Source organism: Erpetoichthys calabaricus, chromosome 16, assembly GCF_900747795.2.
Source record: "Erpetoichthys calabaricus chromosome 16, fErpCal1.3, whole genome shotgun sequence".
NCBI classification, from domain to species: Eukaryota; Metazoa; Chordata; class Cladistia; order Polypteriformes; family Polypteridae; genus Erpetoichthys; species Erpetoichthys calabaricus.
This window is the reverse complement of record NC_041409.2, coordinates 4,391,111-4,405,258: the sequence shown is the minus strand read 5'-3', so window position 1 is coordinate 4,405,258 and position 14,148 is coordinate 4,391,111. Positions and strand designations below refer to the sequence as shown.

Genomic DNA, 14,148 nt, shown 5'->3' with positions numbered 1-14,148 from the left:
TCTATTCTGTTTTGTGTCAATGATAAAGACTCATGGTGGTAGTGTAGTGATGTGGGAACTATTTCACCTCTTAACACCAACCGAGCTTGCCATCATTTGAATGCCACAGCATATCAAATTATTATTACTGACCAAGTGGACAGCCTGACTGGCAATGAATGCAACTCATTTCCTCTTCCCATCCCACTTTATTTGACTGGCTTTTTTTCACATTTTCTGTGATTTTATTTCTAACTCAGTCTCTTTGTACCACATTATGTGGCTTCCTTGTGGAAATGTGTCCTCGCCATGTTTTGAACACATTTGGATTGTTTAACTAGCCCACAAAGGATACATCACCTTGGTCTTCTCCTCTTTGATATCCAAATGATGGGGCAGATATTATGATGTGAGTGGATTTCAAGCATCCCAAGGGGCAGCATGAGCAGTCCCACTGTGTTTTGTGTCTTCATCGATTTTGACGTGGCACCACCCATGCACACTTGACCTTGTGTAGGCCTTACACTCCTACCATATGGCTGGCAATTTTCCTGTTTTGGTAGACAAAGGCTGAGAATGTGTGTATGCATTTTTGATCCTGCTTAATCCCATTAAGAGTTGTGGAACACATCACGGCAGGATTAGGCTCAAGGTAGGAGTGAATCCTGCACTGAAGTGTGGATAAGTTATATAATACGATGTTCTCAGATGCACTTGTTCCAACTCGGGAGCCTATCCTGGCAGGACTGTCATGGAGAGGGCAATCGGTTAATAATTAGCTCCCATTCATAGGGTCACTAGGGGGTTTGCCCCCAGCCTGCGCTACACGGCAACCACTTTGCTTCTCTGGCACTCGTGTTGTGAAGAGGGGGGCTGAACGCACCCCAAGGAGACGCAGTCGCTCCTCTGAAACCCCCTCTTAAATGGTGATACAATTGGGAAACAAATAGTTTTTTTTTTTTACCTCCTCTTTGCTCGATCAGCTGCTGGCTTGCTGCTGCTGCTGCCATGGCACGTGATCTGCACTTTGAACATTTAAAAACCTCTACAGCAGCTGTCCTACTCTTTGTCTTTCATTTCTGGCCCCAGGCATGGTTAAATCTCTTGGCACAAAGTCTCGTCTCGTGGGATGTGAGTTCTTGATATTTTTTAGTTTGTAATTTAAAAATGGAATATGAATCTGAAAATCTAACAACATCACATTAAAGTTCGATAAATTCTGAAAAGAATGATACCAAACATATACATGTAGGTTTTAAAATAAGCCCAATTTAAAACGTGACGTAAAAACATCACATAAAATCGTTGCACAAAATCGTTGCACTTTTAGGCTTAGGATTTTATATACAATATATAGAGTAGATTACACTCCAGGAACAGAGTGCAATGAAATTCTTACATATCAACATGCAAAACTCTGCTACCCTCAGTACCGATAATCCGTAAGGACAACCTTAGCTCCGTCTGCCACCACGATTACTACATATTTGCATTGTTCTGATTAACGTTTACACATTTATTCCAGGTTATCATATGCAAGCATGAGCATGTAAGCTACAAATCTGGTGCCCTGAAAGTGCTTAAACCCCATTTTGACTGAGGCCTCCCTCATGAGAGTCCAAAGACAAGCAGGTTTAGACTGATTAGTCAAATGTAAACTGAGCCCATGTGAGTCTGGGGTTTTGTCCTGCCATGTGCCCATCACTACATAAATGAGTAAGCCACTATTTGAAAGCTCAGAATTTGAAGTTTTTGTCCTTTTAGAAGTGGGGTGGCGTTCAGAAAGTCACACTCCAGCTGACCTCCTTCTTAAATAACACCGGGCCACACCCTCTTTAAATCACCAAAAATGTTGTCAGCCATGATGTGTTCATTTTATTGTTTAGTTTCTTGTTAGCTGGAAAGAAAGGACCACAGGTCAATAATTAATATCAGGCTCATTAAGGGGAAAGTGTTTGTTATTTACTGTTGCTAAACATATCCGCCTCTTTGATTAAATTTCGCCACCTGGGCGTCACCTTGTGTTCTGACTTGGGTAGTCTGAGTTGCAATCAATCTCCTCTTTTACGACGGCTGATTTAATTAAGTGAAACCGATTAAATTTGCAGCGAGATTTGTGAGGAGCCCAGACCATTCATTTTCTGCCATCGGCTGTCTGGCGTCTTCTCAATCACTTAAAGCACTCATCAGCTTTCATGCTTTGCAATTGTTCTTTTATTGTTATTTTTGACTTACAGATTATTGCATTTTGTTTTTTTCCTGATTTATATACATAAGGCAGAAAGCAAGTCCTATAGTGCTGGAAGCGGGTGTTGGCCCGGGTGCATCATGAGCCTTCACGTGGAAGGAAGGCCAACTCCACTGCATGCATAGTGAGGGTGAGGGCGGAGAGAGCGCCGCGTAGCATTGCTTTATTAACGAGGAGAAAAAGCAGGCAAGGGAGTTTATTCAATAAGGGCTCATATTGCACTAGATGCTCCATGCTGTTCTCCTTCAAGAGGTTCATTTATTTATTTGACCTTGAATATCAAATGAGGCTAGTCCAATAAACAAAGTCGAGAGATGCGTCCATGTCCGTTCTGATCCACTTCAGAAATCCAGCACAACGAACCTACCCCACTGCTTGACCCTGAGCCATAGTAAGAATGACAGTCTCGGTGGCGCTGGCCATTCCAGTTCCCGACCTGACCTGCCCAGCAGAGGGCGCCCCCCTTCGACAGTAATAGGAGGCTAGAAAGGTGTGGGCCACACTTTTATGTTGGCTGCTCAGCTGGCCGTGACGGTACTCCCGATAGTTCTTGGTCAGTAGAGTGTAAAGGAAGGGGTTGACGCAGGAGTTTCCATAGGTGAGGCAGGTCACCAGGTGGTTGATGTAGATTTCAGTGCTCATTGGCAGGAAACGAAGGGCCTCTGGGTGGTAGAGGGGCAGTAGCTGCCAGACCCAAAATGGCAGGAAGCAAGCCCAAAACGCCAGCACGATGGTGAAGATCATATAGAGAACCTTGAGCTTGGGAGGCCTGGAGTTTCCCAGTTGGCCTTTGGTTTGTGATGTCCAATAGATCCTTGCAAGGCCAGCATACAAGAAGCCAATGATTATGCCAGGAGCAAGAATACTAGTAACAAAGAGCACAGTCAGATAGGTGCGGTAGTCCTCATCGCTCCAAGTGGGAGCACACAGCTTTCTCGTGTCCCCATCTTCCACAGGACGTTCTTCGAGATGGATCATTACCATCATGGGCAGAGTAAGCCCCAACGATAACACCCATACTAATGGTGCCACCACTTTCCTGTACCCCCTTGAGCTTCTGGCTGTTGCCAGAGGCCTGGAAATGGCCGCATATCGCTCAGAGCTCATGATGGTTAGGATGAAAATGCTGGCATGCATGGTGAGCAGGTCCAGGCTCAGCAGTATTCTGCACCCTGCTTCCCCGAAAGCCCAGTCGGGTGCAAAGCTATCATAAACGATGAACGGGGCAGTGGAAAGATACAGGAGGTCCGCGAGGGCGAGGTTCAGGACATGGACATAAAGAGAGGAGTTGGAGCGGCCCCGCCGTCGACGGACTACAGCCAGCGTGTAAAGATTTCCTGCCACCCCCACAATGCACATCACTGACAGGATCGTGCCGATGACCGCTGTGATGACCATGTCGTCCTTGCTAGAGGCAGAGGAATTTGGGGAAAGGCTTGCAGACTGGTTTTTGGTCAAGGCTGCAAAAGTAGAGCTGTTGGATTGAAGCCGGCCATCTTGTCTGGCACCACTGTGCTGCCAGAAATCCATTACGGTCAAACGTCAGAGCTTTCTCCAGCTTAGGAAACTTCCTTATTCAAACCATGTCTCAACTTCACAGCCCCTTTCAAAAATGCATGTCCATTTCATCACATCCATGAGAGCTGCAAAAAGAAAAAGTAAAAAAGGTCATGGAATGTCTGAAAACGGGGAAGAGACAGTTGAGCTCGCGAAAAATCACACATTCATGTTCGAGTTTCACAGCCTGCAATTTCCTGACATGAAATCTTACAGCCATTCAAAGGGACGCCCAGACTCTTCTGTTTTAACATGTGAAGAACAATGGACAACAAGAAGGCCTTCAGGTGGTGTGGTGTTCTTCTTTACAGCAAAGATGCCATAGAATTCAGAGTAAGCTTTGAACAACACGACAATGAATCTGCGTAATCGGAGAAGGATGCTGCAAACTTCCGTCATGCTCTGCATAATCATTTAAATCCAAAGAAGAGTCGGACGTCACACTTTTTGATTACTACTATAGTCACTTTCCACTTATGAACTCTGCAAAGTGACTGCATTACAAACAGTGCCACTGGGAGACTGTGACAAAAAATGTGCTAAAAACATGAACTACAGGACAAGAGACCACTAAATAAGTGAGAAACCTAGAAAAAAACAAACAAGCAAACAAATAAAAACACAATGGGACAGCCTTGACTATACAAAGGGACAGCGTAAAATGAACTGTATGTGTATACTGACAGAGGCATGTGAAAGGCACTATATGAGAGATAGATAGATAGATAGATAGATAGATAGATAGATAGATAGATAGATAGATAGATAGATAGATAGATAGATAGATAGATAGATAGATAGGGAAAGGCACTATATAACAGATAGATAGATAGATAGATAGATAGATAGATAGATAGATAGATAGATAGATAGATAGATAGATAGATAGATAGATAGATAGATAGATAGATAGGGAAAGGCACTATATAACAGATAGATAGATAGATAGATAGATAGATAGATAGATAGATAGATAGATAGATAGATAGATAGATAGATAGATAGATAGATAGATAGATAGATAGATAGATAGATAGATAGATAGATAGATTAGTGTACTAAAATTCTATTCCTGCACATGAAAGAAATAAAATAAAATGCCTCTGTGCTTACAGCTACCTTGTCCTATGATATACCATAAGCCCCTTAGAACCATTAACCATTTCAAATTATAAAGCCTGTTTCAAATTTTAGACACAAAATATTTTGCCAAAAATGAATCTAAGATAGGTAAATTAATTATGTTAATTTTTTGTGGCTTTGGAATCAATGATGGTGATTAATAATAATAATAATAATAATAATAATAATAATAATAAAGTACAATACAATTCAGTGTCACCTAGGGCCGAAGTCTGTCCATGCGACACTGGGTGTAATGCATGACAAAGCCCTGGATTGGGAGCCAGTTTATTATTATTATTATAATTATTGTTGTTGTTCTTGCAAATGTAATTGTTTTTTTCCTTATATTACATATTTTACTATCGATTTTTAATTGACGTGAGAAAGAGTTATGAATACAGGGGGAATATTAGCGGAATTTAACACGTTCAGAATTTTAAATGGAATATGTTTTCTATATCAGTTTTTTTTCAGAACTATGAAATATTTCTCTGTCTTTCTTTCGTATGCTGCTGCTGCTGCGACCGTCTTCAGAAAAAGCAGTTGAACAGAAACAGGTTAGCTATTGCTTTGAAAAAATCCTTAACATGTGTTCAGAAGAACAACCCGTTTGATTTAGGACATGAGTTGTTAACTTCTTTGCTGCGCCTTGTCTGCTCATCTGCTGAATTCCGACATTGTTTTCTTTTGACTTGACATACAAGCTCGGATAATAATTCGATTGGCGAGTTTTACTCTTTTAGGTGTAACGCTAACCCCGACAGTATTCTCACTGAGAGTCGCAGTGTGACTGATATAATTCTGATGATGTATGTAGTATGTAAATAAATATTACACTTTTATTTTTACAAACCAATTAAAATAGTTTAAATAGTTAAAGTGTATTTTCCTCCGAGCATTTACGAGAAAAATAATGAAAACTATTCAGATGATAACGATGCAAACTGTCTCTTTTTATAAATGACCAACTAGTAGAGTAGACAGCAGCACTTTAGGAACCTTCCAAATTCGACTTGATGTTATTTTGAAGAAATTACGTGGATAGGATTGTCGCGCATTTTTCGGCTTAATGGCCTGTGCTCATTGACATTTTTCTAAAACAATGTAATTTTGTATGTAGAGGGAATCTGCACTTATCAACCTTACGAAAAGTTAAATTTGAAGTATATATTAACGTTAAGAAAGAAAGAAAGAAAGAAAGAAAGAAAGAAAGAAAGAAAGAAAGAAAGAAAGAAAGAAAGAAAGAAAGAAAGAAACGTTTTTCGTTTGGTCTGAAGTCCGTTTAACCAGTTAAACATTCTCAGCTTACTAAATCATTCAGTCTTTATTTTATAGAGCGCCACTAACACCCCGCGACTCTCAACTTGACTTAGCCTGTGAACAGCGGACGGATGGAGGACAGGATCACACGCTTTACAAGCTAACGGCATTACAATAAACCATCAAATACAAAAAACTATATAGAGAGTGTTAAAATGATAACAGTGCAGTTTCACGTACCATATTTCTTTCCTGTTTAACACACCCGCGAGCCAACCCCGAAACAGCAAGACACATTTCGTCTATAAATGCAGTCAACTGTGCTTTATTCATATTATTTTCTCTTTCTTCTCGACTCCGTTAACAAGGCCTAATAAAGGAGGGCTAATTACCCAGGATACTCACCAGAGACCGACTGACCTGTCCGTTTCGCTCCTACGGGCTCATTTCGAGCTCCTCGGCGCCGTGAAGGTTATGTCCCACCGAGTCTGTCAAACTGCTGAAACCTTCGGCAGGAAATGAATGGTAATGTCAATTTCGTACTTCGGCGTTGCGGAGATGCCAGTGCTGCCACGTTCGCTCTCTTTCAGGAGAACCGTCCGATTTTTGGAAAGTTACTTCTCTGCTCCTTTATCATTTCCAGACTTGCTGACATTTTCACGGAATTTTCCAGCTAACGTGCTGTCTCTTTTCAGCCCAGCGTTATTCGCGATTTCCAGACTGCTGCCAATCGCGCTGGGAGTAGTTAGTTTGTAGGTTGGTTTCCGAACCTGGACGATCCTTTCTGCTCGGTTCCGGTGCTGCCTGCCGTCGCCTCCCTGATCGGACCGAAACCTGCGCGAATGTTAGCAGAACAAGAGCAGCCGGTGCTCATTACGGGGGCATCCTTTGAAAGCACCCAAGTTTTTAGCTGTCATTGCTGCACAGTTGCACTGAGATCGCATCTGGTGACCATCTTCACTTACTTGTGCACCAGGTGTCCGCGTCTCTCTCCGGCTCTCCCTCTCGGTCTAAATACTGTACTGTACACGAAGTGTCTGGTCACCTTTCCTCGCGCCTTTTATTTTTCTTTTCTCCCGGCCGGGTTTTAATTAACCTGTCTGTTTGTCTGTCTTGTTCTCTCGCTTATCTCCATATAAAGTGATTTTGATCTGCGCTCTCCCTGTCTCTCTCTCTCTCTGGCTACCTCTGTCTAGTTTGGCATGGCGATGCCCGCTATTTGTTCAAATTCCTCACACCCCGCTAGGCCTGGCATGTGCTGTCTTCCCTCCCTCGCCATCAGTCAGCCTCTCAGTCTTTCTTTTTCATCTCTCTCTCTCTCTCTCTCTCTCTCACTCACTCACTCTGTGTCTGTGGTGAGGGTTCAAGAAACCAAAGCGGCAGTTCAGACCCAAGTGTTCACCCCCACAAAGGCTGAGTAGAGATGATGCTTCACACATTCAGGGCTGCAGCTCCACAGGACCCAAAAGAGTGGGGGACATCAAAGATGGCAGCAGGGGGTCTGAGTTTATTTTTAAACAGTAAAAATGTATCGGTTGAAGACAATGCCAAACCTGTCTCACATAAATCAAATTCTCCTTTTCTCTTGTCATTCCTGCCTTTCTTCTTCTTTACCAGCCAGTCTTTATTTCATATATCTACTTTCACAGCAAACGTCACAGAGAAGACAAGAATTCTTGATTAAATCATTGAAAGCATTCAAACACTTCATACGATACTAGGACTATATTTGGAATTCTCGTAATTATAGAGTGATATTAAATACAAAATGGAAAAATGATGGTTTTCCCTACTACTCTAAATGAAGCAAATGTTACAGGCTTCTTGTATCAGCAGCTAATGGTGGGGGGGGGGGGGGGGGGGAACAACCTCAAATGCATTTTGGAATATACGTTTCAATTTCAGGTCCCCAGAATTTGATAAGTTGTGTCTGGACACAAGTGTTCGGCCATCAGAGGGGTCTACGTGTGAAGCTCGTCCTGATCCCCATCGCGTGAAAGCTCCCGGGCCTACATGGAGCCTGTGACGCAGGTGAATGTTGTTTCTTGGCTGGGGCTGAGGCTGAGGTCTGGAAGTGAGGAGGTTGTGTAAACTGTGCCGGTGGCCCGCTGTGATAGACAGACTTGTGAACTCTCTGTTGAATAAAAGCAGGCTCTCAGAAAGAGATAGAGCGATGGAGGGAGGGCATGGAGGGGGGAGCAGTAGAGGACAGCAAGGCGTGTTGTGAGCGGACCGAAGCAGCGAATGGTATGTCCAGGCTCCATCGTTTTTGTTTATTACCGATGTCGAGATTTCTATGAAACTGGAACCCAAACTGAACTCATTAGGTTAGGACACAGCAGAGAGGAAAAAGTGAAGAGACTCATGGGAGGGGTAAACGAAGCGAGAGTGGAATTAGCCCAACTTAGCACCGGTAGCTGAGTCATATTGGAAGAATTCAATAAACTTTTGTGTTTATCGGAATCTTTATCAGAAAAAAAAGACAATGTCATATTGCTTGAGACATATTGCTTTTTAATGGCCCATTGCATACAAAGTGGTTATTTTAAAAAAGCACTGGTGCACATTCGCAGGCTTTAAAGTGTGTGAGTAGGACAGAGAGCAAAGGAGGACTTGAGAGCGAGCGAGTGCCAGACATTCAAAGAGTGAGTATTTCATTCTGATGTTTACCTCCTTGGCTAGGCCTGCTCCGGCTGGCAGCAGCAGGAGGCTTTCCTGACTGCTCTCCCCAAGAGAAGGGGCACCTGCTCCAGTCATTAACACAGCAGGGGGAGCAGGATTCTTCTTGAGGCAGCCAAGAACAGACAGTCGCTCTCTTTCTCTTGCTCTCTCTTTCTCTGAACGCTGAAAACCTGCTAACACTGTGGCTCTATGATCTGAACGGGCCTTGTCTTAAAGTGCGTTTTTTTTTTTGCATCAGGTTGATCATCTTTCACGTTTTTTGATCTGTTACGGTGGAGTTTTCAAAATTAATAATCTATGCTTGGAGACAGCCGGGGAAAGGAGTATATGGAAAGCAGACATCAATCACACTTGGAGATGGTTCTGGCGGCAGGTCAGTTCATTTTGAGTGCTAATAATAAATGACCCATCCATTCATCCATCTTTTTTTAAAGTGCACCGACTCCTGTTTTTCATAGTGTTAGTTAATTCAATTTACATCCCTATTTGATTCAACCCTGTCATTGTGTACTAAGGCACGCATTTCCCTTAAATTTGTGATTAATTGCAAAGCTATTAAGGTTCTACGTTCTTTTCCAGTAAAGAAACAGATTTTCTTTTCATTGTATAGAAAAAATAATACACACCAAATTGCAAACATTCTGCATTTCCCCAGCACTCCAGTAGATGGTGTAGTACACATCTCTACACTGTGTAGAAGTATGTTGCTTTCGTTAACAAAGCTCCATGCAAAACTGTAACCTTTTCAATTGTTTGCAGAAATTTCAGAATACAATCATAAAACAATAATATTAAACTGCCTTTCTTTAGCTACCCAAGCGAATAAGCAATGGATACAACGCGGCCACTTTGTGTGACTTGGGCGCTTCTCTTTGTCTTATCTTTCATTTGGTCGTTGTGCTGCAACTTTCTCCTCTGTAACTGATCTCCACTGTGCCTACTGGTTTTTGAAATAGTTAAACAGTGAAGAAATGTTCAAAAAGAGAAGGGTGGTGTAGATGTCTCATGGGCTGGATGGGCATCCCGGCAAGGAGAGGGGATGATTCCTTACCCAGACGGGAGACTCCTACTAGGCAGATAAACATCCTGGCCGAGGAGTAAAGAAGGAGCAGACCTGGAGGTAAAGATCAGAAAGGATGGATGGACATCCCATTGAAAAGAAAAGATATCGCTGGGGGTTTGTTATTCCCCCAGCATGCTAGATGGTAGCAGCACCACCAAGTGGAAAGCCAGCATGGCATGCAGGGAAATGTAGTCCGACAGAGCAGCCCTGCTGGAGTCACTGGGTGCCACTACAGTGTGCTGCAGGGAGACAAGCTCCTTGCTGTAATGGACTTCCATGTGACCCAGGTCCTTAGTAAAAGGGACCGCACTCCTTTGGCCAGGCAAGTCCGAGCTGGGAGGAAGAAGGGCAACACTCGACTGGAGAAGGGCAGGGCGGTGGTGAAAGGAACTGTGGGAAAGAATTGAATTCTGGAGAGAGGAACCTGTGTCTTTATGTTTTTTTTTGTTACTTTGTGGAGGTATTGTGTAGTTTGGTTAATAAACCAACCTTCATTTGAATCCTGGAGTGTGGTTGTGTGTTAGAGTTGGGGTTTGGGCACGCTGATGCCATCACAGCGGTTGTAGCAACCTGTCAGTTGAATGTTACCAAGTCTTAGATTATAACACACAAACTGGCAGAACAAGACCAGACAGCTCTCAGATATACAGCTATTGACATTATTAGGAGTCATTTACTGAGAGTGCCACTCCATATCGCTTTTGTAGTGTTTAGTATAACATTTGAAATCATAGCTTCACGAAAACTGCCATCATGAAAAGTTAAAAAACATAGCTATGGCTGTCAAAAGCATTAGTCATTTTTTTCAAAATTTGGCATCCTTTGCCTGAATTTGTTCTTTGGAGGTCACGCATAATTTCAGCATAAGTAATATACAATTTCACTGCTTTTTTCTTGTGAAAAATATATTTCCTGGAAATGCTTATTCTTACCCTACACATCACAAGACATACCTGTCTGGTCACATTCAGGATATGTCCGACTGTCCTTCCAGCCCTTGTCATTTTGTATCTTTTTTACTCTCCAGTGCTTTACCACTATTACTGTTTTATTTTTTGCTAGTTATAATATCAAAGAAATACAAGGAAAGTCGTCTGTACCCCATGCACGTTCCGCCGATTGTAAATGTTATGGTTTTATTATGAATGGTGCTCTATCAAGCGAGTTCATGCTTTTCTAACCTTCACGGTGATAAAATAAATGATACATTAATACAGGCATGAATATATGCTCTCAGATTTTCATTAGTATCAGTTGTGACGACCAGGGGGTGCACCAGCTCCCCAAACACCCAACTTAGACAGGCTCTAGACACAAGTTCAGCACTCAATTGGTTTTTATGGTGGGAAACTGTTCTCTGTAAGCATTTCCCACCACCAACACAAGTACAGATAACCACAGCAAGCAACACTCTGTCTTATTCTCCTCCCTGTCTCTCACTCTTCTCTGTCATTGCCACTCCTCTATGCAAGCATTGTCCTACTTCCACCCAACTCTAGCTCTCTGAGCTATGGCAGGCAGCTCCTTTTATTTTATCCCTGGAAGTATTTCCAGTATTACCAAGGCTTAGTGCAGGAGCACTTCCAGGTAAGGCTGGGGCCCCAGGAAGTAGGACTCCCCAGTCCCCACAGCATACCCTGGCACCCACTGAACCAAACAGGGCTGAGATGACAAATTAAATGTCCCATGATGCCATCTGGAAATCTGTGGCTACACCGCAATCCAGGTGGCCTGCCATCTAGCGTCCTGGGGGAGACAAAGCCCTTTGTAAGTTGTCCAGTTGGGTAAGGTTCCCAGGTGGCGTCCTTCACATATGCTTGTGCTATACCATTAATCCTTGTATCACCATCTGGTACATGACGTCTGTCCCAATGCTTTATCATAAAAGAATATTTGGGTGCTCCACCAATTTTCCTTGTAACACACTGGAAAAAATAAGATTAAGAAAATGAATCAGTGAATGTGTGTCAGAAGCAGAACACTTTGGATCACTTTAGTTTGATTTTTATATAAAATTTTTGATAATCTTTAGGGCCATGTTTTTGGTATTATTTTTAGTGTTTGTAGAGCTTGATGGGTCCGGGGGGATGCTGGAATATATCTTTGAAACATTCATTTTCAATATTACTGCACCTTATTTATTATTTTTCTTCTTTAAATTGTATTCTTATGCTCTGTGCAATGGTAAGCTCTACTCTCTCTTCATCTGCCTAACCAGTGTGGAAAAACCAGCCCGGATCACAGACAGACACGGGATGCCCAAGTCCAAAAAACAAACATGCTTATTTTCTTTGCTGCCTTTTTCCAGCACGCAATGCACAAATCCACAACATAGCTCAGTCTTTTCTTTCCTTCTCTCTTTCTTCACTGCCTCCTCCACTTCTCTCCTCACAAGCTCTGTCCTCCACCTCCCGACTCGAATGGAGTGAGGCGGCCTCTTTTCTACTGCACCCAGAAGTGCTCCAGGTGCTCCCCGATCATCTTCTGGAAGCACTTCCGGGTGTGGCAAAAGTGTTGAAGTCCAAGGCTCCGGAGCTTTCCAGGCACCCCATGTCGGTGGCCACGGGTCCCAGAAGGGTTGAGATTCTAAGCTCCAAGCCCATGGCCCTGATGCAAACCAGGGGGGGGCCGCCCTCTCATGTCCTGGGGGGAGGTACTGCTGTTGACATGTCCTCTCTCCCAGTCCTCTCCTCAGAAGAGCGTCCCAACCGGATAAGACCCCCAGCCATCTGCCACACCTATTAAAGGTCATGATGACAATATGTCAATCCTCACCCTACCCTTTTTTCCAGTTTTTCCTCCAGCATGTTCTCACAGTGGGCTGTTGCCTGGCTTATCACTAGTAGGATTAGCTCAGGGGACATCCTAACTGCACGCTCAAAGCACTTTAAAAAACTCCTCTTAGACAAAAGAAGCTGAAGTTCCACTGTGAGAGCCTCCTCAGCCTGTCATGGAGAGCAAGTCCAGCAACCCTACACAGGAACCTTATTTTTGCCACTTATAATTAACAATCTCATTCCTTGGTCACCGCTCAGAGCCTCTGACCTTGCGTGAGAATGCAGATGAACACTAGCCCAGTAAAGCGAGACTCTCTTCCAATGATTTTGCCTCAGTTTTATCAGCCACCTTCAACAAAGGAGAGTCACGTCTGACTTGTGCCTTGTCATATTTGTACAGATTGGCCCTCCAAAGGAGCTTCTGTGCACAGATATTCAAAAAACGGATATCTGCATGTGAAGAACACTTCTAAATGTAGCCCACCCCAGCTAAACTAGTCATTGAGCCTAAGCCCTCCCTTGGTACTCATGCTCAGATATCCCCGGACATATTTTGCTTTATTGCAGTTATTTAATTCTTAGAAGCCCTGAAGTGGAACATTACAATAGGTCAATTCATCATGAATGCACAGTTGCTGCATGGATGCAGTTTCAATAGCAATGCAGGCTGACAGAGCTTATTGACCATGCAGAAGTACACGTCATTATTATCTCAAATATAGTCAAATATAGTACCACTGACTCTAACATAGGTGGAATCACAACAGCCATACTGTTGATCATCATCATTTCTTAAAAATGTTTCTGCCATTGATGGTAAGTGTTATGCTTGTTTTTATTTTTTAAAAACATAAGAGAGTGTTAGAAAGCTGACATACAGGGCAGTGGGTGACAAGAGGTGAGCACATCAATCTGAATTGTAAAATGTATGTTTATGCATGCTTTCATTGTCACTCTTTACTTCTTTTCTTTTTTTTAACCACAAAGATTTTAATATAAACATGCTTAGTTTGTGTGGCTTATGGGCGCATATCTCATGACATAAAGGGCCTCGCCATGACCTAAATTGGCGTGACCATTGAGTAGTGAGGCAGTTAATTATAATCTGTGGTTTGATGGATAAATTCAATCATGCAGTCCGTGCTGCAACTCCTCCTGCGTTTGCTGAATTGGCATGGTAGTCACTTCCCTGGTGAGTGTCACAATCATCCAATCAACTCTGCTTGTGAGCCAAGACTCTAAGGTACTTGAACTCTTCCACTTGAGGAAGTTGCTCCTCCAACATCACTGTTTTCTGTAAAGAGGATGGTATTGATGATCTCAAATGTTGTGGCACTATTTCGTTTTCTTTCCACATCATTCTCAGATGCACACTACTCCAGGGGACATCAGATCTCATAGCTCAATAAAGCCAGTGCTAGGACACAGTGAGGGCTGTTGGCCTGCCTCAAGTTTGT

At 43.0% G+C, this 14,148-nt stretch overlaps 1 protein-coding gene across 1 annotated transcript; it reads right to left on the bottom strand.

The window, feature by feature from the left end:
* Positions 1-2,175: 2,175 nt before the first annotated feature.
* uts2r3 (urotensin-2 receptor 3) lies at positions 2,176-7,558 on the bottom strand. The gene is made up of 2 exons (XM_051920181.1): positions 6,575-7,558; positions 2,176-3,870 (listed from the first exon to the last, which is right to left on the bottom strand). Exon 2 carries the CDS (start codon positions 3,755-3,757, stop codon positions 2,591-2,593), a length of 1,167 nt encoding a protein of 388 aa, XP_051776141.1. The 5' UTR covers positions 3,758-3,870; positions 6,575-7,558; the 3' UTR covers positions 2,176-2,590.
* Positions 7,559-14,148: the final 6,590 nt, after the last annotated feature.